Source organism: Palaemon carinicauda, chromosome 1, assembly GCF_036898095.1.
Source record: "Palaemon carinicauda isolate YSFRI2023 chromosome 1, ASM3689809v2, whole genome shotgun sequence".
NCBI lineage: Eukaryota > Metazoa > Arthropoda > Malacostraca > Decapoda > Palaemonidae > Palaemon > Palaemon carinicauda.
Genome location: NC_090725.1, coordinates 69633052 through 69660084, shown reverse-complemented (window position 1 = coordinate 69660084; position 27033 = coordinate 69633052). Strand labels below are relative to the sequence as shown.

General features: G+C 41.1%; 1 protein-coding gene across 1 annotated transcript in view; it reads right to left on the bottom strand.

Annotated features, from left to right (window-relative positions):
• Rnmt (RNA guanine-7 methyltransferase) overlaps nucleotides 1–27033 on the bottom strand; it is an 87834-nt gene that overhangs the window by 7654 nt on the left and 53147 nt on the right. The window contains 7 exon segments of the mRNA XM_068381937.1: nucleotides 65–182; nucleotides 3218–3388; nucleotides 17209–17390; nucleotides 19394–19519; nucleotides 21918–21938; nucleotides 21941–21975; nucleotides 21978–22139. Coding sequence (XP_068238038.1) covers nucleotides 65–182; nucleotides 3218–3388; nucleotides 17209–17390; nucleotides 19394–19519; nucleotides 21918–21938; nucleotides 21941–21975; nucleotides 21978–22139 — 815 coding nt within the window.

Here is a 27033-nt window from a genome sequence, read left to right as displayed (position 1 = left end):
TTCAGTACATAAAATACAGAAGAATATAGGAAATTTTAAGAATTCAAATAAAGGATTTACTTACCTCGAGAGCTTGCATTACTGAGAGCAAACGTTGTGCATCACTGTCTTTCAAAGCATCATTATAAACAGTTGCAAAACTTCTTCTCCATACTAATTTGAGCCCCCATTTGTTGGCAAGCCTGCAATACATAAAATTACTTTTATATAAAAAGTACTGAGTAATAGATAGAATATAATTGAATAAAAGATAAGAAATTCTAAAGTAATTTGCATTTTTCCCATCTATACAGTACTAACCAAAGTCCTTTAATAGGAATATTTCAGCTCAACTGGAAAGAGCCTAATAACTTACAAAATGGTAGTAATAGTTACTAGCAAGTCGAGGGTAAGCCCTGCCCACTCGATAATCAGCTCTTCACTCACTTTTCCCTTTGGGCTCATGGGTGGTTGAGGCGGGAAGCGTAACTTGAACACTGTGACTCAGCCCCATTAAAACTGTGTTCTTTTGGGTCTTTTTCAAACTTCTACTACTTTTTTGAATCTTGACCAATTTTTTTTTTCTTTAAAAAATATTTGAAAAAGAATTTTTTTGTATTATTTTATCATTGTATAGAAGTCACTTCCAAAGGAGACTATTTTTCATATGGAAGAATTTTGTCTTTTTTAGAAAAGTAAATATACATTGTAGGCTATAAAATTCCCTATCTCTTCAAGCTTGAATGACAAAAATTGGGCAATATTAATAAAAGTAGTAGCATTTTTTTTCTCAAAAAATTTAATGTTTTGAGAAATTGGGCTTTAAAGTTTCTTTTTTGTAGATATTAATCGAATACTGTAGACTTTTATAGTAAGTATAAGTATGGGCTCTTAGCAGTAATTTACCTCACCACTGGGGATATTAAGGCCATAATCATCATATTTCATGGTTAGTTATTAAGGAGTGCTGAGCCCCTTCTCAAATTCAGGAATATATATGTTATATGTACCAAATGTGTGCACATGAGGAAAACATTGCGAGCATGATATATTCTTTGCATATTTTTCTGTAAATTTTTTTTGCTTTTGGCATATTTAGTATCATCTCTGACACATAAAAGATGTAAATATATAAATGAGCAGATAAAGAAGTACGGTGAGCATACTTGGAGACATGCAGCAAACGTTTACTCACATATACCATAGATACTATAAGAAAACTGATAATCTATTTCTCAGGAAATCACAGAAAATTGTGGTTTTACTGTAGATGGAACACTAAAATATCTTTCTCTGGAATTCTTGAAAAGTAAATAAGTACTGTACCCAGGTCAGAAAAGGGTGGTGTATGGGACCGGATTTACTTGCTTAAAAAAGAACTTTTTAGCCATAATAAAACAAATTTTCATAAAAATACTACTTGAAACTTGAAATATAGACATTCTCCTACCTAAAAATTAAACAATCAGAATTTCAAAAATCCCAAGTACAGTACTGTACTCCTGCTTGTCTAGTTAGGAAAATAAAATTACTTTAGAATTTGATTTGTTCCTACAAGAGTAGAAAACTTCGTCCTATAATATGAGATCCTTAGGAGGAAGGCAGTCCCTATAAACCATACTGGCTGGTTTAACTTTCCCAGGAAATATCAGAGCACCTGGTCTTGCATAGGACATAGGAGAGGTGATGACTCCTGCCGATCTCTGAATGGTCTGAGCATGAAAATGTTGTAGGTGTTAGGTGAAGCCCTTACAAGGTAACTGGTGAATAGTCATAGAAGAACCTATATCCCTATGTTGTATGAATGTATGGTCATTATGAGAAATGGGGTTGCATAATCCATGTTCCCTTATGTATGAGAGGATGGGGGATACTTAACCATACTCGTCTGGAAAGAAAAGTTGCTCGATAATAAGGCATATCTGCATCTGACAACTGGTGCAGGCATAATGGGAGAAGAAGTAAGGGAAAGGCCAGTCATCCCATCTTTCAACCAAAGCTAATGTTACAGCAACTATGTTAGACGAGGCATTTCTTGTTCCGTCAAAGAGCTACATTTGCTACATAATCTGTCAAGTAGCTACCACCAGACCAAGAGTAAAGGTTGTCTGGTGTTTTCAAACTCCTGCCTTTAAAACTTGCACCACTGGCAGGTTCTTTCTAAATGCTAGGGTGAAGCCAATATTTTTAACTTTGTGAGTTTGTGTCCAGGATGGTCCTTATATTCCCTAGCTGTTGAGATCGCATGGAGGGTATATGTACGCGACTCTTCCTATACTATAGGTTGATCTTCCTGGACTTCTTTGATGATATCTTCTACTTGTTTTTCTTCTATAAGTAGCAGCATCTGAAAAACATAACGAAGAGTAGACAAAGGAGGGAGTAGAAGTACGCCTTCAACGGGGTCATGCAAGCCAATGATGTTGTTTCTAAAGGGAATTCTTCAAATCAGCAGAGAGCACTACCAGGTGTTGAGCCATTTAGGAACTCCCAGGGGCAGAAGGAGGTTGGTGCCATTTCCCTTAAGCACTAGCTGGCAACAAAACCACCTTTCGCCGACGGAACACTAGCATTGTCCAAGGCATCCCAAATTCCTTAGGTTAACTTAGTTATCCTAAGGCCACACTAGTGAGGGGATAACAGCAACAGACATAATGCCCAACAAGAATAACGATAAAGTGGATAACAGTAGGTAGCACAGGAAACTGTCATATATTTACAATTAATCCAGAAAATATTCTATCCTCTTCCTTTAACCTATCCCTCGAACACAACGGTCTGTCTCACATTTATCCACTATTTCTAAAAGAGAAGGCAAAAAAATCAAAACAGCCAAATCAGATAGGTGGACACACTACATCTGTGCTGCTTGCATTTAAAATCAAAAGTGAATACAGAACTGACTGTTGGGTGTAAAGGGGTTATTCTCTGAACCCCAGTAACTACTAATACAACATTAAAATTCAAACAGCTGTTTGTAGTCAAGCCAAAATCATACTCCTATTAAAGGACGATGGTTTGTATTTGTGTAGCAACGACTGTGAAGGAAACTTCAAAACATTCTTTTAGAAGAAAATGCTTAGAACTGGTTTTTCAATTTTATGATACCACAATAGAGCTCATTTTGTTAGCACTGGTAACATGCTTCCCATACATACTTCAGATACACATAGATCATACAATTACAGCACCGTATAAACCTAATTGCTACAAAACCCTGAAAATATGAAGCACTTACCTTTCTAAAGTTTCAGGGTGAACTAAAAATTCAGGACAGTCTACAACCCCCTCCAGGAAAAAATTATATCTATCACCAAACAACGGAGGCTTCTCAGGTCTGTCCTCTTCAAAGACAATTCGGTAAACTTCATTTCCAAAACTTTGGCCATCACTTTTCTTTAATCTTGACCTGCAAGTAAATTTCTTTCATGAATAAAAGATGCTAAAACATACAGAACAGTACCAATGAACACTTGAGAGAAAAATGGCCTAAATCAGTCTTAGTTTCGCCTCCATTAGATATTGTACTTCATATTCAGATAATGGGTAATACAACTGTAAAAATCTTATTCTGATTATTATTATTTACATAACATGAAATCAAAGAAATTCTAATTCATATTCACTTTTTTGATGATTAAGTGGTGTCTAAATTCATATTTAAAAAATAATCTTTATTTTTCCTAACTATATAAACCTGTCTTTTAATAGGAAGATGATTTAAGCGCAGCTGGAACTCAGCAGTTGACATTTATATTGAAATGTCACCACAGGTAGTTACTGGCTGGTGGCAGTGAAACCCTACTTGTTTTGCCAATACACTGAACAATCATTCTGATAGCATTTAAAGATTTATGGTTTACAGGCTGCTCATGAATGGCAGAGGCAAGGCACAGTGACATTGCCTATCAAGCAGGACAATGCCCTAGAGACTGACCGTATATACATATGATCAGCGCCCAAGCCTCCTCTCCACCCAAGCTAGGACCTAGGAGGGCCAGGATATGGCTGCTGATGACTCGGCAGATAGACCTATAGGCTCCCCCAAACCCCCATCCTAAGCTCAAAAGGATGGTGAGGTTGCAGCAACCAAAGAAACTAAAGAGTATGAGCGGGAATTGAACCTGTCTAGCATTCACCAGTTAAAGACGTTGCCACATCAGCTACCACAACCCTTTTGGGGGAAGTGAAGGCAGAAATCTTAACTTAAAGGATTCAGGTTTGTAAAGTTAGGAAAAATACAAATTATTCTCAAACTTGTGATTTGTTCCTACATAAATTTAAATCTTCGTCCCTCAATAACAGACTCACCCTTAGGTTGGAAGAAGTCCCTATTACCAAACTGGCTGGCTAAAATCCAAAGATAGCTATGCTCGGACCTGATAAGGTACAAAAAATAGCATCCCAGACACCTAGCAAACCAAGGTCAAAAGTGCCATCACTTTCACGGCCCAAACAACCAAGGATGGTACTAAAAGCAAACCTCTCTTTCTTAGACTAGTAAGTCATATACAAATTGATGGATTAGCCGATAAATATCTATCCTTCCCTCATGAGATTGGTGGAATGTACAAGTCTATTTAACAGTAATAGAAAAACTGCTAGCAATTGGTGTGGCTTACTTATCTCTACATCCATCCAGCTACATAGGATTTCAACAGTTATACCTACAAGGGAGGGGAAGAAGAAATGAAAAGGGCCAGACACTCACTCAAAACATTGTAACTGGTATCTTAGACATGATACTTTTGGTCCTGTAAAGGAACTAAAATAACTACACTATTTGCTAAGCAGAAATCACAAGTCCCAATGAAAACATATCTAAAGACTTAGGAGTGCATTCCTGCAAATAATGCGCAGTAAAGTTGGTTCGACAATTTTAAACTCTAGCATCTAAAATTTGAAATGGAGAGATTTTCCCTAAAGGCTACGTATCAATAACTCCTCTGATCTCATGGGCGCATATCCTAACTTAATCTGATGCGCCGGGGTATCTAGTGACCTTAGACAGTCGTCTAAATACCAGTCAGACTAATTCTGTTTGCATGAGTCCATGCCGACACTAATGTAATCTATGCTACTTAGTACTTATAACCTCAGATACAGACTCATGAAATACTTTGTATTGTTACTCGATATTTTGATTATGGGAATACTAACATTAATCAATAGCCTGAATGCCCGCTCGTTTTCCACGGCTTTGCCAGAAATATGACACTGTATGGACTTGACAGATATTAAAACGTTTTTTAATACGGTAATGCTTCACAACATGAAATTAAATCGTTTTAGAGTGGCTTTCGTTTCGTGAAAATTTTGTGTTATGAGTCACATTTTACATATAAATCACTTAATTTGTACCAAACCCTACAAAATCACCACATTACATCTTATAATAAGAGTTTCCAGAAGCTCAGACATCTTCACTAAACACAAAATAAAGGTTCGAACACAAGAATGCATGTTGACTATCACAGTGCTAAGTTAGAAATGATGGAAGAATCATGGGTAGCGGTAGTGGTGGTGGTGGTGGGGGGGGGGGGGAGTAGCCGTAGTAGCGGGCAGTAGTCGGATGTAGAACAGCACCTCGTAGTAATGGGGGATGTTGAGGAAGGAGAAGACTATTTGGTAAGGGACCTCTGATAGTGGTTTTTACTCGCCCCAGTTACTATACCGACACCCTATAAGGGTGAGCGAGCTGGGTATATTCCTAGCATTCCATGCAACATTTTTCTCTGGTATATTTAGCAGTATTTATACCATAGAAATGGTGCTATAAGGAGCATTTCACTGGGCGACACAGGTCCCTCGCCCAGAAATAGATTTTTCCTTCGTCAAAATCCCTTTATTGTTACCCTTACTATAGATATACATTTTCTATCGATTGAATCCATTTTTTTCTTTTTAATAAGTCACTTTTTTATTCTCGGCCTGGCTGGAAAATCTCTTTTCGCATCATGAAAATGTTTTTGTAATGTGAGTTAGAAAAATCTTCGCATCTCGTTTCGTAGCGTGAAAATTTTGTAAGCAGATTCCTTCACAAATAGAGGTATGGCTGTATATCTCATATTTAAAATGGATACTGTATATAATAAAAAAAAAAAAATTAAAAAGAAAAATACTTCTTTTTTCCTAATGAAATAATTGCCCTATTAGTGTACTATTTCTGACAGACTTGTGAAGTCATCACAGGCAGGTCGTAAGTCGAACAATCATAAGTGGCATAGGTCATGTTACCAGTATCAAAATCTTAATTTACACTTTTCTCTTTGACTATGAGACCGCGGATCCGCTACTCAAGCTATATACGAGATTTGTCATTATCGGATATACTTGCTCACTTACTCATTAATAACCAACATTTACAAGTTTATTTGTTTTACTGCTGATTACAGAATAGTTTTTCAAAAGTTTGCTTTATTTTCCATTGTATTTCACTCTAAACCGAAATATTTTTTCCATTCATTGTGAAGTGATAATAGAATAACTTTTTAGAAACTTGTTTTACAAGTAGTTGTCAACTTACGACCAAGATAGGGACTGACCTGGAAGTACTGTATGTCGAACTTAAAAAGTGAGGTTTCCGTAGATCTATCATGATGCGTCAGGATTAGGCAATCATCTAAGTCATATTTTATCAGTATTTTCTTACTGTAGAGTATATCATTATTTAATTTTCTTGTTATGAGAGAGAGAGAGAGAGAGAGAGAGAGAGAGAGAGAGAGAGAGAGAGAGAGAGAGAGAGAGAGAGAGAGAGAGAGAGAGAGAGGGAGAGAGAGAGAGAGAAATATAAATTTAGTTCATTGGACATAAGGTTTGTTCGTACATCTATCATTCCATCTTCCGTGTGACTCTTACTATAAACTGCATCATTCCTGTTCTGGGTATTTCATGAGCTTGGAAATAGAGACTGCACATGTAAGAACATGGCGAATACTGCGTAGAATGGAAATAAATGGAAATAATGCCAGTAGCCAACTTTTACTTGTGAAAACAATGAACAATAATAATTTGAAATATATGAGAGACAATGATATTTTGTAGGAATAATAATTGAGTAAAAATGAATAAAATAAGAAAGATAAATCTCGTCATGTGTCAACAACTTGTATTACTGGCAAAACGTTTTTGTCTCGTTGTGGGTAAGACTTGTGGTAGTCAGAGGGGGAGAGGCTTTGAACACTATGCCAACATAAAAATATATAAATAGAACTTACATAATCAAGAATAAGGACTAGAATTGCAAGTATTTTGTTTGGTTATGAGGCGAGATAGGAGGATCTTACATCTCCAAGCTGGGGGTGTTGAGGGGGGGGGTTGAGTAATGCCTCGGGCAGGGAATGTTGCCATTGGCCAGAGAGAGCACTGTGATTATTATTGGTAACGAAAAACGTCCTAAATAGCTCTTACATATTCAGAAGTAAAGGCTAGAAGCCCAAAGACTGTTGGTTGGCTGAATAAGGAGGAGGGGCTAATTATTATTATTATTATTACTAAGCTACAACCCTAGTTGGAAAAGCAGGATGCTATAAGCCTAAGGGCTTCAACATGGAAAAATAGCCCAGTGAGCAAAGGAAATGAATAAACTACAGTATATGAGACATCATGAACAATGAAAATAAAATATTTTACGAACAGTAACAACATTAAATCAGATCTTTTATATATAAACTATAAAAGAGGATTTTTTTTTTTAAATCTCCTGGGTGTGAATTGTGTGTGATGTACAACCATGTGCTAAACTCTTTTGTTACTTAGCTTGTAATAATAATAATAATAATCATCATAATAATAATAATAATAACAATAATAATAATAATAATAATAATAATAATAATAATGGTGATAATGATGTATCCGGACATTATGGTGTATTAACAGGCATGTTTTGACGTATAACGACGTTGTCGTAGCAAAGAGGTTAAGGCGGAAAGTCTAAATACTTTTTCTTATCATATATATGCTGACATTCTGATCAAATGATCGTCAGCCGTAGTTGTTAAATATGTCGGCAATATTTAAATTTTTTTGTTTTCATTTCAAGTCCAAGGATTTAATCATCTTTTTATGCGCTTACTAATTTTTTTTTAATTTTGAATCTTACTTCTACTTTTTAAAATGAAATAGAAAATTTATTTTTCTGTACTGTATATCTATGATTAGTGTTTTCTAATGAGTCATAAAATGGATAAATAAACAAGCTATTTATGAGAAAAAGAGCAATTTCTTACTAATAACATCTTAACTGTTGTTTTGTCAATGACATTCCCAGCTGCAGTACATCACAGTACTGTAATTTGAAAATGAAAAATAAATGTTGTGCAGCATTTGTTTATCATTGTTTTTATAGTTCATCCAATTTTGAAACTTCTTTTTTTTTAATAGATTGTCCTTATATAGAAAAACAACTTTTACTGACCATTATTTTAGGTGATACAGTATTCACAGCTATAATATGGAATTATGGAATGCAGAAAAAAATTAAAAGTTCACAATTATGCAATGCTAATATTTACGATACTAATGTCTCGATAGTAGCTACAGTACCATCATAGCTTTTGGATGTTTCGCAACGTAGGCAAGTCTATTTTTTCAACAAAAAAAATACACATCTAAATTTTACCAAACATTTTGGTACTGTATCCCATAAAGGCAATTTGATTAACGTTCTAGCTTACACGGTATAATTGATACAACAGTAATTAAATGCTTTATCTTTATTTAGGATTAAAATTTTTAATTTGGCATTAATTTCAAAAAGATTTTGCATTAAATATTTCCTTTAATGATAATGTTTGTTGGTTTGATAGCGTAATAAAAAATCTCACTATTTAGCCTGATGTCCTACTTATCAAAAATAGAAACCTTTAGCACAAATGTGTAATAATGTAAGAACAAAATGACAAATTCGAATATAATTTGTATTTTTCCTAACCATACAAACCTTAGCTATTTACACAGGGTTTACCTTTTAGCGCAGCTGAAATGGCGAGCCATTAGAATTTAACGAGGGTGTATTACCCCCGCGCTAGTTAGCGGGGGGGTAGGGGAGTGGTAGCTAGCTACCCCTCCCCTCCCTCACACACAGATGAATGCTCACTTTCACTTGTCTTGGGGGACAGGGCTGGCGGGCAAATGTGTGTAAATAGCTAAGGTTTGTATGGTTAGGAAAAATACAAATTATCTTCGAATTTGTCATTTGTTCCGTAACCGAAATACAAACCACGCTATTTACACAGGGTGACTTACCCCTTAGGTAGGGTGGAAAGTCCCCAGCCATACTGGCTTTGGCTTTACCCGGGGACTCAGAATCCGAGTGAGTAGCACTCGATAAAAGGAGTCCCTGCACCTCACAAGTTCCTTGCTTCGCAAGGAACCATGTGGCCTACGTAAGCTTGTGTGTGAAGGAAGAAGTGTGACCCGTCCTAGGCAGTTGACCTGGAGTTCCCGAAGGAACTCTGGGTTAGGACGTTCCCAATACCACCTCGTCAGGGTATGGGGGACGCGACAGTATTGACTCAATACTCGGAACACAAGGAAGCATAGTTTACCTGCAGAGGTTCGAGGTCAGCTATGCAGAGACCAGGATGCTGCTTCCCCGTAGAGGGGATGATGAAGAAAGAAGAAAGGGCCAGACATACTTCTTTCGTTCATGCAGACTAAAACCTGATAACAATGCCCTCAACCTTCTGCTACCTGTCCAAAAAGGAGCCTGAGGTTAGACCAGCTGTTGTGTAGCCACCACAGAGCGATAGAAAACGTATCGAGACTCCCGTGGGTCACGCCCTGCAGGAAGCGGGCTGCGAAGGTCATTAGACGCTTCCAGACTCCAGCTTGTAGCACCTGCGTCACAGAGTAGTATTACTCGAAGGCGAGGGACGTTGCGATGTATCCAACATCGTGCTGTAGGGCGACGTGACAGGGGAGGGTCTGGAGACAGGCCGAGATGAATGTCCTTGAGTCCGGGCTGAAGAGGTATACTGGTGACTCTCCCCCATGTCCTCCTTGTGCTCCCAAATCGGCTGCAACTGAGGACAAACTGCAGCTGTTCCCAGCGCTAACCTCTCGATTCCTTTACTGGCAAGAAAGAGAAGGTCTTGGGACATCAGATACAGAATGGAGACTCGAAATCTTGAATGAATCGGACCGAAGGGCCGGGACCCCCAGATTCTGAGTCTAGCCAACAACTCAGGAGTGAGCCTGAATGTTGCCTTCCCCTCTTCCTTAGAAGGGGGGAGTCGTAAGAGACCAAGAAGATTACTTACACACTGGCCGTGGCCAGAGTGAGCAGGAGACCCAAAGCGGAATACGAATACAATCCGAGGCCTGTCGTAAAGGGTCTTGAGAAGATCTCTTAAAGGACTAAAAGTCCGAGCCATGCTCCAAGTTGGAGGTCTTCCTCCGACTAGGGCAGGGACGATCGTAGCTTCGCATGAGCGAGGATAGATCCAGCGGGCAGGAAAAAGTTATTCCTTTAAGCCTGAAGGTCAGGGAAAGGCTGAGCGACAGGCTTCATTGCCGAGAGCGGAAAGGAGTTTCCTCCCGCTGAAAGTCAATAAGACCGTTATTGCTGGAGAAGAGGCCTCAAGGGAAGAGGTATATCTCCCACGGCACCAACCACCTTAGACTCTTCACTTTGCCTGGGAGACCCCTGTGGATGACTATCGCAGATGACGCGACCTCCGTACCGCGACTGTAGCGGGTTGTCTCTTCTTGAGTAGGAGGCGTAGTGTCTCCAGGCATGAAGCCGAAGCGACGCCCCGGTTCGGGAGAGATGTCGCAGTGTGGTTGCTTGAGTAGTCTGCGCCGTGGGAGAAGCTCTCCCGGGAGTTCCGTCAGGGGATGCAGAGGGTCCAGAAACCGTTCTGCGCATAGTCCCAGTGGAGCTCTCCCATTGAAAGGTTGACAGACAACCTGGTCTTGTTGAGACCCATTGTCCACAGACAAAAGGGAGGGAAGACGCAGGTGTCGAAGTTGTCCCACCATCACCGGAATGCATCTTGCAGAGTTTCGGGGTCTGAGACTGGGGGGAAGAATAGCGGAAGCTTGAGGTTCCAAGCTGTCGCGATCAGGTCCCCCAGACCAATACTTGCTGGTTACCCAAGGTCAAAGACCCCCAGGTACACTCTCTCTACGAGGCTCTGCTCGGATAGTCTGAGAGAACATTCCCCTGCCTGGAATGAGAGAGCCGATGGTGGTATTGAGAGAATCTCAATCATCCCGGTATCTCTACTGCAAGAGGTGAAGGTGTGAAAATGCGTCCCCTGCTGGTTAGAGTACGCCAGAATCATGAAGTCGACGCGCACGGGGCGACTCGGCAGGAGCTGTAGGATCTGTAGAGGGGCCAGACTAAGGCCCCTAAGCCTGCCTGAATGATGGAGAGGTATCCTTCAGGTCTTGACCATAGGCCTGGACCGGAACATGCCCCCCCCTTTCCTTTGACGAGTCCGAGAACAGCATCAAGAATGTGGGGAAAGGACGAGAATATCCACTACCATCAAGAGGCTCCATAGGTCAACACCCATTGCAGGTCTAATAGTTCCGCTGGTCCCATAGGGGCCAGGAAGGCCGGTTAAACATTGCCTGAAGCCACCGGAACTTGGATCGCCCCACATGGACCTTATCCTGAGGCGACCGTTCGGACTATAGACGGGTCAATGAGGAAAGGAGAACTAGGAAACGTTCCAAGATAGGGCTGAAAGCTCTGCTTGACTGAGAACAGGTACTGCGACTCTCCTCAGTCTTGCCACAGTCAACCGAAAGGAAGGCTCGGAGGATGTGGTAACAGAATCTGGCGTCCCCAGGTGGTCACCCATCCAAGTACCGACGTTGCTTAACCTCGCTGGACGGACAAGAAGCGGGGTTTCCAACGTGGTAAGGCCGTTGACTCAATATCATGGCCAGATACTCCAGATGTTGAGGCAGAGGAAGAGAAGGCTCCAAGCAAAATACCATGAGCCCACACTCGTGGTAAGCATCCGGAAGCTTGTCCCGGCGCTGAAGAAGGTCAAACCCGAGCCTACCGGAGTTGACCAGCCCTCCAAACAGCAGAGGAGGCGGAAGCCTGCACCTGAGCGGCCAAGAGGAAGGCAGGGAGAGTTCTCTGGGGAAACATGGCGGGATAGCCACACTGCATCATAAGCAGGAATACTTGCAGTCTAGGCTGAATTCGACGAGCACCCTGGAAGATGGAAGGAATGGAAACTGAAAGTACCCGTCCTTCCGATCCAGGGTTTAAGGAGTCCTGTCGCCTCGTTACCAGTCTGATCGATTCTGCTGGTCTACGCTGGCCGAAGTTTGTTCGACAAACTTGATCAAGGCTGAGAGGTCGACTAAGGACATCCCCTCTCAGATCCTTTCTTACAAGAAAGGATCGAAAGAGGCCGGGGGTGAAGCCGTCGATAATCCTAAGGAAGACCTTCGCCTAAGGTATGGATCATTCTGCCCAACCGGGCAACTCTGCTGACGCTATGGCATAGAGGTTCAGAGACACTGAATTCGCTGACAGAGACGGCAGGCGCGATATCCTTGGCTGATCACAGAGATTGTGCGGGAATGGACATCGGGAAGCTGTCATTCGGATGAGTAACCTTAAGCATCCTCCCAGAGAAAAACCTGCAATCCTAGAGTTCGTGAACTCCTTTTAGGACTATGCCCCCCCGGGGGAGTCTCCCGTGCCATCTGTTCCTGACAGGAGGAAACTGCAATTGGACACCTTGTCCCAGTTGTCGTAGCCGATAACTTAGGCCGACGTGATTGAAAGAAAAGGGCGCTGGAGCCCTGCAGAGTCTGGAGAAAGCGCCTTGGAGGAGTGAAAACGGAAGTCGATTTCCTCCGCACAGCCGCTGTCTAAGTCTCTGTCCTTGGGCACAAACAAACTCTTCTCAAGCATGGAAGGGTGTCTGAGGTCGTCGACCTCCACAGATGAGACACCCGAAGGAAGCCCTCAGTCAGAGCGTCCAGATGGTACAACATCGAGCTTGTCCGCAAGTTAGATACTTAACGACGAAAGGCCAAGGTGCCTGAGCTCGAGAGGAGGAAAGTACCCATGATCTTCCTGTAGCTTCCTTGAACCAAACCTCGGGCCGTAACCGAGGAGGGAAAGAACCTGGTAAGCTCCCAGAGGAAGGGGTAAGCAGTCACCCCTTGTCCGATGGAGAAATCTCGAACGGAAAGCCCCCCGCCAAAAATACTTCCAGGGAATGACGGGGAAGGGCTAACCAGGTTCAGGAAAGAGGAGTGTTGCTCAGATCTCCCTTAAGTTTCTCCTATTCTTGCAAGTGCCATGCTCTGCGTTTACGGGGTGAGGCCGTGTTCTGGAAATACGCTCCAGAAGAACTCGCCAGGCCGGCCATGCTGCGACAACCCCATTGGGAATCGTGGTCGCAATCGCCCTGGAGCTTGCGCGACGGTAATTCAAAGATTTTTCGCGTGGGCGAACGTGGAAGCGCCCATGCGCGGTAACGCAAACGAAGGTGAGCGAAGGAGCGCAGAAGGAGGGCGAGCGTGGTAGGAAGGGCGAGAGCTGGTGGTCGGCGAGCGATAACCCATAGACGAGCAATGGATACTGCAAGAAATAAGCCGACGTTTGTGCGAAGAAACACTGTAGGTTCGCGCGACGGAACACCATCCGTCCGCGTGATGGAAAATCGTTGGTTCGTGCGTGGGCGAACATTGGAGAGCATGGGCGCGGACGCGCATGAGCGTAGACGCGCGGGCGAGCGGTCGTGAGGGTGGGCAGGTGGATGAGCGCGAGTCCGAGGCGGCGAACGCAAGCGTTAGCGCGATGGCGAGGAAACGCGCTGCCGCGTGGGCGAGGAAGACCGCTGGCGATATGGATCAACAAGCGATCGGTGGTGAGCTGGTGAGCGCTAACGCGCAGGTTGGCGATGGCGCGTTGTGTTATGCCGACGCGATGGTCGAGCAGCATGCGTAGGTGAGCGATCGTGCGTTGGGGAGCAATATGCGAAGGTGAGCGATCGCGAGCAGCATGTGCAGGAGGGCGATCGCGCGATGGTGATCAGCCTCTGCAGGTGGGCGGTCGCGCGATGGCGAGCAGCCTCTGCAGGTGGGCGGTCGCGCGATGGCGATCAGCCTCTGCAGGTGGGCGGTCGCGCGATGGCGATCAGCATCCGCAGGTGGGCGGTCGCGCGATGGCGATCAGCATCCGCAGGTGGGCGGTCGCGCGATGGCGATCAGCATCCGCAGGTGGGCGGTCGCGCGATGGCGATCAGCATCCGCAGGTGGGCGGTCGCGCGATGGCGATCAGCATCCGCAGGTGGGCGGTCGCGCGATGGCGATCAGCATCCGCAGGTGGGCGGTCGCGCGATGGCGATCAGCATCCGCAGGTGGGCGGTCGCGCGATGGCGATCAGCACCCGCAGGTGGGCAGGTGGGCGGTCGTGCGATGGCGATCAGCATCCGCAGGTGGGCGGTCGCGCGATGGCGATCAGCATCCGCAGTTGAGGGTCGCGCGATGGCGATCAGCATCCGCAGTTGAGGGTCGCGCGATGGCGATCAGCATCCGCAGTTGAGGGTCGCGCGATGGCGATCAGCATCCGCAGTTGAGGGTCGCGCGATGGCGATCAGCATCCGCAGTTGAGGGTCGCGCGATGGCGATCAGCATGCGCAGGTGAACTAGTAGCTGGTGAACCATGTTCCTTCAGAAGAGTTGGAGAACGTTGGCGTGCCGGCTGTAACACACGTGGGCGAACCGGAGATCGCCGAGAGACAGGTGATCGCTGGTGAGCTGATGATCGCTGACGAGCAGAAGGCTACGCGTGGAAGCCTGCGCATAGAAGAAGAGTCCTTGACCCCGACCTGAACCGAAGTTCTAGATCGCGAGGCGAACGTGGGCGCACAGGGCGCGTAACAGGAACCAACAGGAACAGCAGGGATGATCATCATGAAAGCGCTGACGAACAGGAGAGCGCTGATGAGCAGAAGAGCGCCTGTGCGTTAACACTGAGCAGGAGCAGGAGAGAACACAGCAGAAGGGCGCGCAGGGAAACCCTGACACGCAAGGGAAGAACCCCCGTGGGAGGCAACCCTTTGCCCCGAAGGGATCGTTGTCCGCCGGGAGACTGATGTTCGTCGGAAAACTGCTGTCCGTCGGGAAGACCGTTGTCCGTCGGGAAGACCGTTGCCCGTCGGAAGACGAGATCAGACTGCTGTCCATTTGCACCAAGGCGGGAGATCGAGAAAAAGGAGTTGTAGGCTGCAAACGGAGATTCAAAAAGGCGCCACAAGCACCCTTATAGGGAGATGAGAGGCCCTTACGACGAGGCGGACGGTGGGCCTTACGGCGAGGGAGCCAACAGCAACAGCAACAGAAGAAACCTCCGAAGAGGAGTCTCTATGAGTGTACTCTCTCGCGAACGAAAGAGGAACACTTCGTAGAAGAGACTGGTCAGCAGTGACCTAAAAGGAGCAATCCTCCGAAGAGGAGCTCCTGCAGTTGCCCAGCCCCTTGAGCGAAACTGCAGGTGAGACCGTTCAGCACCAAGAGCATAGTCCCAAGAAAAAAAGGCAAGAGGAGAACCCTCCATAAGGGGAAAAACTCAAGCCTGGACAGGAAAAACTTCCCTCGGAAGGAAAGTTACCTGCCCAAGGAGGCAAGCCTCCTGAGAGTTCTAAAATGAACTGGAGAGCTGTCCGTCGTCACGGGAGTACTTCCAGTAGAAGGAGACACGCCCCTGACGAAAACACAAGGGGGGAGGCAGCAACAGCCGAATCCCCAGGACTCAACAAGACAGCTCACACCGTTGCCATATTACAGAAACGAACTAGATCGGTAACTGTAAAAAAATAAAACAAAAAAACATTAGTACACATTCATTCCCCCGGGAAGGCTCCGAAGAGGAATCCCGAGGGAAAGGAAACAAGAATTACACAACAGACACGTGCCCTCACAACCACTTACACTCACGGAAGGAGAGCTGTAACCAAATCAGAATTATAACAATTATAATTATGTAACTATGTAATTATGTAACTTAAAAATGAATGAACACTAAAGAAAGAACGAAAACCCCGAAAGGAATCGTTCTACAAAGCTGAAAAATCAACAAATACAATTAGATTCATAAACTAATTGAGACAAACATACGGCGTAGCAACCCCCCCACACGGAAAGGAAGCTACAAGGGCGTAGTAACACGTAGTAAAAGGGTGAACGACCTCAAGAGAGAGAGAGAGAAAGCCATAAGTCAAACTCGATCGCCACCCATAATGCCGTGGCGGCCAACTGCCGAGGACACCACGTGGATAAGTACACTACACACACAAATCTGAAAAGGAAACTTACTGATTTCTATACTCAAATATGTACAGTATACGAACATGAAAACATGTTTACATATATATTGAGTAAATGAAAAGTAAGCGATTAAGTAAAGACAAAACAAACAATGGCTGCCAAGAGAGGACCAAGACAGAGACGTCTGCCACAGTCCGAGCCAAAAGTGAAAGTGAGCATTCATCTGTGTGTGAGGGAGGGGAGGGGTAGCTAGCTACCACTCCCCTACCCCCCCGCTAACTAGCGGGGGGGTGTTACACCCTCGTTAAATTCTAATGGCTCGCCATTTCAGCTGCGCTAAAAGGTAAACCCTGTGTAAATAGCGTGGTTTGTATTTCGGTTACGGAACAAATTGATTTTGTTGGTCATCAGAAGTAAATGCAATTTATATAATTTTTATACATTAAGAACAAATAGCTTTAAAAATTCTCGGTTTACTCAGATTAGTATATTTTACATAGATACTCGCTATAATTAGGGTGATCAGCTAACAAAAAAGTTTTAAAGACAAACTTGAAATTGTTGGTCGATAAAATGTCAAGAAAATCATTAACAGATTACTATTACTGTACAATTAATATCGTAATGCAGGGATTCTTATTACATTCATAAGCTAGTTAACTAATGCTAGCAGGATTTGCTGATGGAAAATAGTGAGGCTTGTCTAACCCTAATGGCGCCGGACTACCAAACTTTATAGCTTCCAAAGACATTCTCAGAATGCATCTGGTTTGTATGACAGTTGGTTACTGCAATTACCCGATTTGTTCCAAAGCCCATTACACAGTTCAACCAGTAACTACTGGTAATTTCCCATTCACAAAGCAAGAGTACCAAATCTGGATATGACAGACAAAAGTTAAAGTAATGGTTTTGTATTTGATATAATCACAAAATGGCTTCTAGCTAAAAAATATTGAAAACTATACTCACATAATTTCATGAGCATTTGGAAGCGTTGCACAGAAGTATCCTCCTTTTTTCAGATTCTCCGAAATATTCTGTAGCATTGTTTCTGCTTGTGGAAGACTTTCAAAACAATAATGAAATGCAAATTGACAAGACACCAGATCAACCTTCCTCTCAGGATTCTTCATCAAATTTTTTATTCTGGTCTAAAAAGAGAGAAAAAAACATGTAAGTACAGTAATATAAGTATGCAATTGCAACTTTAGAATTTACAACAAAGAACTACTAAAGACCTTCATACCACACATTTTGTTTTCATAATAACAATAAACAGAATTAATGCATATTCAAATACGAAGTTTTGAATCCTTATTACAACTTGTGATGTTGGGTTACAAAATTCAATTGGAAATGGCCAATACATACTTTTACTTAACCCCAAAAATATATAATGTACAGCTTTCACCAAACAAGCAGACAGCTTTTGCAAGTCAATCAATGTATAGATGGCCTCAAGTAAGCTTTTCCAGAAAAGAACAGATAACTGAAATAAAAATTTTGCTTCTTTTCCAAAATATTCAACGTTTGCTTCTTACTTGATAGTGCCGTCATCTGAATAATATAGTACAGTAATGCTCATCTTTACGCTGTTTTACTGTACATCGTTCATCCTTAAATATTAGATGGAAGAATTACAGTAAATCCAGATTACGCAGATTTACGCAATCTCATGTTGATCTCTTCGTTGCACAATAACAAAAAAATGGTTAAAAATACTAAACTAAATGAAATATAAAATTTCAAAATACATATTACTAATGTGAAAATACAGTAGACAAAATACACAGTAAATATTAGAGGTATAGAGAAAAATTATGCTGTTTCACTTCGATCCTTCTCAAAGGTGTTCAGCACAATACAGGTACACGCATGTATCCTGATTAAAATGCGGTTGGCTTTGTTACTTTGGTAAGTTGAACAATTAATTTGAATGGAAGTTAAAAGTAAGATAAACTTAAAGCTTAATCTATGACCATTACTGATAAAAAATAAGCTAAAACGTCTTATTAATAACTCAAAATAAGAATTACAATAAGATAAAATGAAAATGAAAAGATTCACAGGAATGAGTCTTAAACAGAGACCAGCTCGTTTGAGCTAGATAGCCTACTGCCTACATAATGGTAGTTGTTTACAAGTATTCTGTTCTGTTGTGCATTTGGGTTGAAGTTATCCTTTTGAATCTTGGCCCTCTTTCTTGATGTTAGTTTGGAAATTGAAAAGTCATGTTATAATGATATTAGATAAATTGGACATGACCCAAAGATATGAAAAGGATGAAAAGTTAATATTCATTGCTTGCGCCTTAGGCCTGGCTTGGACTACGATGTCCACTTTTATTCATGACAAATACTGCAGTTTTCAATATGTTACTAGAAAGGCTTCCTCATCACTAGTTCATCACTTTCTTTTATGTCCAGCAAGCAGAATATGCCAAGTTTAGGGTAAAGCGACCATTCTTAATGTGTTAATATTACTAAAGGAAACTTTTTAACCCTTTTACCCCCAGGCTATTTGGAAATTTCCAACCCTTAACCCCCAGGGGGTTATTTTTTTCACAGCACATTTTGCAGTATATTTTTTTTTAAATTGCTCTAACAGCCTTAGTTTTTGTCATAGAGAGGTCAGGTTGGTCTCATTTTCTTGGAAAATGCCTGAATTTTCTCAAAAAATTATCAAAAATATGAAAAAAAAAAATTTATAGCATTTTTTTGCAAGGACGTACCGGTACGTCCATGGGGGTAAGGGATGGTTTTTGTGAAACGTACCAGTACGTCCTTTGGGAGTAAAAGGGTTAACATACTATCCAGTTCTTATAAAATGATAGCAGGTTGGAAGTACTTTGTTGTCTATTGTGTCATTATCGTATAGGAAAAATATGTCACTTTATCAGGGGCATTTCGGACGTACGTCAATTAATGATGTAGGGCAGGGTATTACTATATTCCTTTTTATGCACTCTTCTGAGAAACTTAGTATTTAAGGACAAAGATAATTGAAAACAGTTGGTTAGAAGGTAATCAAGATCACAAAGTAAAAACTATATCTACTATATCTAATTCTTTACTTTTCATAATAAAGCTTTTTAAATTGCTACCTCTGTATATATACAAAATTCATTACCAACTATAATAATGTAAGTGCCTACCTTTGTGCAATCTGCAACGATAAATTCTGCTGAAAAACTTTTGTTTTTTGTTATTTCATATCGTTCTCTACACTGTTCAACAGATGTCTCGGCTATGTCTGCACAAACCAAATGACGAATATTACCCTGAAAAGGCATTAATATCATTCAATGTGGAGTAATAATGGAATAAAAAATAAATATTTTCTAAAATGGTTTATAATTTCATTGATACAAACCACAACCATACAGTACTTGAGCCTATTCATCTCAGTAATCAATGTTCTTTACAGCTTCTCAAGTTACTCAACTGCTTTAGACTTTGCCTTGGGTTCTTCTTCCATCCAATTGCTCAAGTCCTTTTACCTGTCCAACATCCCTTGAAAGATCCGATCTTCCCTTGTACAAAAATTCATTTAATAGTTTCACCTTTTTAATTGCTTTCAAATAGATTTGTACACCTACTAATTACAAACCCTTTGAGAGTTTTAGCACGTGTATGAAAGGGTTTAAACTATTTCTCATTAAAAATAAGACCTCCTTCAGCTAGACTTCACAAAACAGGAAACCTCCTAAAGTTGGCATGAATCTGGCTAGTAAACAATCTTATTACTGCAGTCACATATTTGAAAACAATCTTTAGTAAACCATCCCATACCAGGGTGTAAAATATAGCAAAATAGCATAAAATATAATGCAAACTCCAGTATTATCATCACTACCAGTGCAACAACCCTGGCTTGAATAGAAGGAGGCCTCAAGCCTAGGACTCCAACAAAGAGCCCAGTGAGGGAAGAAAATAAGGAAATAAACTATAAATAATGAATAAAATACAATAATAACATTGTTAAAATAGAACTATGAAAAGAGATGTATGTCAACCTGTTCAACATAAATCTGCTGCAATTTTGAATTTCTAATTTCTAGAGATTTATCTGTCAGATTAGGAAAATCATTTCATTTGTTCAACACATAGCAGACAAATGTTGCCGGCAAGCTTTCGACCAAGTCCCCTCTCCAAATCATCAGCCAAAGTATCAGTAAGCACAGAGTAGTGAAACAACTCAGTCTCATCAGTGTTGTAGATTTGGGATGCAATAAGAGATAGCTTATTGATCTTCCATAAAATATTCTTTTGAAACTCGTCAAAACCCTTCTTTGAAAAGTCCAAGGCGCCTTACAATGCGTGGTCATACTTCCTTTCACCCCTCTTACTGTACAACATTAACAATAGAACTTCTTAACTAAAATGCAGTAAGAATTACTTGAATGAATATTATTACCTCACACTTAGTAAGAAGCAGTCACTGAACATAATTTTGTCAATATTTAATTCACACACTTCATTGCAAACTAAACTATAGCTGCACATTTAGTGTACTACTCATCAGAGGCAACTTTTAGTTATTAATTGTTAAAATAAAAGGGGATTCAAGTACAAATAGCTGCAGAAATATTTAAAGATACTTAAACTAGTTAACCAGGTAGTGATATCAGCTGACTGAAAACATTGGCATGTAAATAGATTTATCAAAATATGCAACATTGACAATCTCCTAAAATAAAAACAAACACATCCGGAACGAGGATTAAAATGTTGGGCAAAGAAAACACCCTTGACCTAATATCCATAAATAATCAACATGCCTGTTATAACATTCATCTTGCCAGAAACATAGACTGCTGACAGGTCTACAGTGTTATCCACTGCCCAGAAGTGCACCTGTTTCGTCAATTTATGATGCATGTGCAGAACCATGACACATTGCTTGTTGACATAATACAGGATGTGATTGCTCTATAAACTGTTGAAACACTTGCAGTGCTTAGATGCTGCTCACATTTCCAGCAGGTTGATGTGCAAGTGCCATTCTTCTGTTGACCACACCCCTAATGTGACTAGGTCCTCCAGGAGTGCTCTCCACCATTCCTTGGATGCCTCAGAAAACAGGTATCTCTGAAGGTGGAGAATTTTTGTCATTCAACAACCAAGCAAGATGATCTGAAACCACCTAGTCTACTGGATCAACATGGGATGGGAGATCGCTAGCTATAGACCCGTGATGCTTCAGGTACAGCTTAGTGATCACTGATGATGTCACCCGTGTAGAAAAATTTCTTCTAGGAAAGATGTCCCAGAGGACACTGCCACAGCTGAATAGGAAAGTTTTTTCTTGTACAAGAACTGATGTGTTGCCCCTCTGAGCCTGCTGATATGATTGTCTGAAGGAAAGACTCTGATCCTAGTGGAAGAGTTTTTAGTCATCTGACTTGTAATAACACAAGAAACCAGACACTCATGCCTCCCTATCTTGAGCAGTTATACAGTGGAATTATTATCAGTAGCAATATATATGTAATTCTCTAATATAAAAATTCATAAAACTTGAGGGTATGTCAAAGTTTTATCATACAGAGTGCAATGTACTCTGTATCTTTGAGTAATGTCCTATACTGAATAATCTGAAAATTCACTTATAATCTTAATAAATATCAATTAGCACTCATATAATAAAAGAAAGTAAAACAAATTAGTTTTACATACCTTCTGCCACTTACGCTCTGGACTCCTCCATTACCACATCCCAAATCTAGTGCAACTATGGATAATCATCCACTTGTCTGTCTCTTATAAGCTCAAGACAATGGCCTATAATGTAGCTCTTAATCCAGTTGTTTGAATTTCTCATGAAGAATATTCTACTTTGTTTCCTTTCTTGCAAACCTTTATTTTCTAAATTGTTGTAAAATGAAGCAACTGTTGAACCTGAAAAGAAATCTAATGTGAGGGCAGATAGTAAAATGTCAACTCTATATATATATATATATACACATATATATAATATATATATATATATATATATACAGTATATATATATATATATACAGTATATATATATATATATAGTATATACATATATATGTATATATATATATATATATAGTATATATATATATATATAGTATATACATATATATGTATATATATATATATAGTATATACATATATATGTATATATATATATATATATATAGTATATATATATATATATATATACTGTATCTATATTTATTACTATAACCATTCCAATCAAAGCTGACCATTGAATGATGACCTTTTTCAAAATACTTAGTGGAGGATTCCTCTTCTTTAAGCTATTTTCCTTTGCGACGCTTAAAATAAATACACCTGAAGTTAAGCTGGATTAAACATGGGAGAGTGGTAATTGATTTTGATTTTAAGACCTTGGGGGTCATGGTTAAACACTGGTTCTTATAAGTAGCTCACGTTTTACTTATATGCATTCCCTATTCTATTTATTCCTTCCTATTTATGTATTACATGCATAGTACATGCATATATTTAATCATACATACATACATATATATATATATATATATATATTATTACTAGCCAAGCTACAACACTAGTTGGAAAAGCAAGATGCTATAAGCCCAAAGGCCCAAACAGGGAAAAATAGCCCAGTGAGGAAAAGAAATAAAGAAATAAATAAATGATAACAAATTAACAATAAATAATTCTACAAACAGTAACAAGGGCAAAACAGAAATATCATTTATAAACTATAAAAAGACTTTTCTGGGCTCCGACCCGTGTCGGCCAGTGAAATGCTCCTATAGCACCATTTCTAAGGTATATAACTGCTATATATTACCAGAGAAAAAATTGCATGGGAATGCCAGGTTGAACCCAGCTCGCTCACCTGTATAAGGTGTCGATATAATACTGGGGCGCAATAAATCACAACCAGAGGCCTCGCACCATTTAGATGTCTCCTGTCAAAATCCCCGAATAGCGAGGCGCCGTTCAACCTCATACTACTACTAACCAACCCACGCCAGTGACGTCACTCCTTTTATAGCACGCATTTCGTTAACAATACTTTGTGTTGTGTGTAAATTTCGCTGTTTTTCTCTGGATTTACCTCAAGATGTCCGACTCCACTGTCACTACATCTAAGTTAAGTACCAGAGCTATGAGTTTTGAGATTTAGGAGGGGGCCTTGTCCGTTTTGGTTTATATTATTCAGTTTTTATTCACGACCTTGCTGGGTCTCCCTCGGTACAGGCTCCTTCCTCTCTCTCTCTCGTTCGTTCTAACGATTTTCAATTAGTCCTCCATACTGATTGTTTCTCGTTGTGAACTTTATGGATCTCCACGGTTCACACACCGTATCAATTTATATTGTCCTGTTTTATGATAACAGTTATTTCATATTCATGTGCGTATATTGGAGGTTGGCATGCCTGATCGCCATCGGCGTTCTTTTCCACATATCATATCTTAGCTTATTTACGTTCGCACGCCACGGACTCGCTTACTATTTTAACGTCATTCGTATGATTGCATTAGTTCGAAGGGCTTTCATGAGTCAGTTATTACAATTTAGTTTTCATTTTGTTAGCACTTCACTGATCCTGTGTTCTGTTGGTAGCCCTGCCTACTCCTAGCGCCGTCAGGCTGGTTCTTTTCTGTCTCTTGTTCGCACCCTCGTTTGTTTTAACGATTGATTTATAGTTAATTTTATTATTGTTATCATCATCCAGCATGCCTTCCTCTCTTATTTACCATGTGTTATGTTTTTTATAGTGTTTTTAACCTTTCCACGTGATCATATCACTCGTGGGTCTGGCAGGTTGGTATACCTGATATCGTCTCGAAGCCTACCTACTCAGGGTGGGGAGGTTACTCCGAACACAAGAAAGTCCAAGGGTTATGGTCATCAGTCTTCCGACACATGCACATCAACGTCCTCGAGGCCATGGCAGTCTTCCTCACTTTAAAACGTCTCAATCCAGCCAGGAATCTCCATATCAGACTGGTTCTTGAAAGTGCAGTCATAGTTCACTGCCTCAACAGAGGAGGCTCCAGATCAGCCCAAATAAACCACGTCATGTTGCAGATTTTCTCCATGGCGGCAATGCACAAGTGGCACCTGTCAGCAGTCCATCTAGCAGGAGTCCGGAATGTGGTAGCGGACTCCCTTTCCCGGACGACTCCGCTAGAGTCGGAATGGTCACTAGACCATCGATCCTTCCAGTGGATACTATCTCAAGTCCCGGGTCTCCAGGTGGATCTGTTTGCGACGGAATTCAATCGCAAACTAGATTGTTACGTAACCCCCAACCTGGACCCTCAGGCTTATGCCACGGACTCTATGATTCTAGATTGGAATACCTGGAAGACGATTTATCTGTTTCCTCCGGTGAATCTCCTGCTGAAAGTTCTGCACAAACTCAGATCCTTCAAAGGTCGAGTGGCTCTTGTAGCCCCCAACTGGCCCAAGAGCAATTGGTTCCCCTTGTTGCTAGAGCTAGGTCTCAGCCCCCGCCGGATTCCCAATCCGGTGCTCACACAGACAGTACAAACTCGCAATGTGTTCGCTTCCTCAAGGATTCTGAATGCCCTAACTTTATGGACTTCATGAAGTTCGCAGCCCAACGAGGTGCGAGCATCGATCCTTCGAATACTATTTTCCTGGAATCCGACAAAAGGGAATCTACTCTCCGACAATATGACTCAGCTGTCAAGAAATTAGCTAAGTTCTTGAGAGACTCCCAGGTTGAGAAAATGACAATGAACCTAACTGTGACATTCTTCCGGACCCTCTTCGAATCAGGTCTGGCAGCCAGTACCATTACTACAATTAAGTCAGCCTTGAAAAAGATCTTCCATATTGGTTTTGGCATTGATTTAACGGATTCATATTTCTCATCCATTCCGAAAGCTTGTGCCAGGCTAAAACCTTCCACTCGCCCTAGCGCAGTTTCCTGGTTTTTAAACGATGTTCTTAAGCTGGCCTCTAACACTCCAAATGAATCCTGTAACTATATGGCATTATTAAGAAAGTCACTTTTCCTTTTGAGCCTCGCCTCTGGCTCCAGAATCTCGGAATTGTCAGCTTTATCTAGAGACCCAGGTCACATAGAGTTTCTCCCTTCCGGTGAGGTCCTTCTCTCCCCTAACAAAGTGTTCGTGGCTAAAAATGAGGATCCCCAGAACAGGTGGTCCCCCAGGAAGATTGTTCCACTTCCTAGGGATCCATCCCTGTGTCCAGTTACCACCCTGAAATCCTACTTAAGTAGAACTTCCACTACAACCACAGGGCCCTTATTTATTAGAGAGCACGGAGGAACTATTACCCTTAAAGGAATCAGGCAACAAATTCTTTATTTTATTAAACAAGCTAATCCTCAATCATTCCCACATGTCCATGATATTCGAGCTGTGGCTACCTCAATTAATTTTTTCCACCATATGAAATTTGATGAGCTCTCAAAATATACCGGTTGGAAGTCCCCTAAAGTTTTCAAGCGCCACTACCTAAAACCCTTAGAAGCTCTTAGATTTGCCACAGTAGCTGCGGGGAATGTAGTTCCTCCCGAGGGTACTGAGTCCTAATCACAAAGTCTTGCTCTGTCCTCTTTCCCTCCTGCCTGGCTTACCTGTTGTTCCTACCTGTTTTATTTACCATGATGTATTATTTATTATTCAATTGATCGATTTCTCGAATTATTTTGATTTCACTTGTTTTTGAAATCCCCGAGCTGATCTTCCTTTGTTATATTAATTATTTATATCTATGATTGTATGATTTACTGCATTTTGCTTACCAAGCTGTATTAACATTATTCATACCTGTTGACTTTCCCTTCGGGTTTCATTTTGTTTATGTATCGTGTCTAATTGTTTCTGTCTTTTACGTGTTGATCTGTTTACGGGTTTCCATGTCCCTCTTTTTTTATATTAATATTCATCAGCTATATTAATTCTGTGTTATTCCCTCCAGGTAGTTAGCCTTATTGGGTCCCCATTCTCTGGTATGATTTCACTGGCCGACACGGGTCGGAGACCAGAAAAGGGATTTTGACGAAGGAAAAATCTATTTCTGGGCGAGAGACTCGTGTCGCCCAGTGAACCCGCCCGTCCCTCCCTAATTGGGCCCCAATTTGGGGTGCTATAAGGAGTGACGTCACTGGCGTGGGTTGGTTAGTAGTAGTATAAGGTTGAACGGCGCCTCGCTATTCGGGGATTTTGACAGGAGACATCTAAATGGTGCGAGGCCTCTGGTTGTGATTTATTGCGCCCCAGTATTATATCGACACCTTATACAGGTGAGCGAGCTGGGATCAACCTGGCATTCCCATGCAATTTTTTCTCTGGTAATATATAGCAGTTATATACCTTAGAAATGGTGCTATAGGAGCATTTCACTGGCCGACACGGGTCTCTCGCCCAGAAATAGATTTTTCCTTCGTCAAAATCCCTTATGTCAGCCCATTCAACATAAAAACTATATATATATATATATATATATATACACAAACACACACACACACCCATATATATTTAAGTATATATATGTGTATGTACAGTATATGATTTTGTTAATCTAATTTATTAAATATGTCTGGCAATAACTATTAACCCCATGTGCAATGAACATGTTTTTTATTATTTTTTCTAGAGAATTTTAAACTCTTCTCATCCTCAATAGCCTTTTACATTTATTTAGAAGATGTTCATCATCACCATCATCATATACATGTATTTTATGTATTATGTTTGTCAGTAGGCTACCAAGATACAAACAAACAATGTAAAGACAAAAGTATCAACAGACAGCTCTCTTCATATA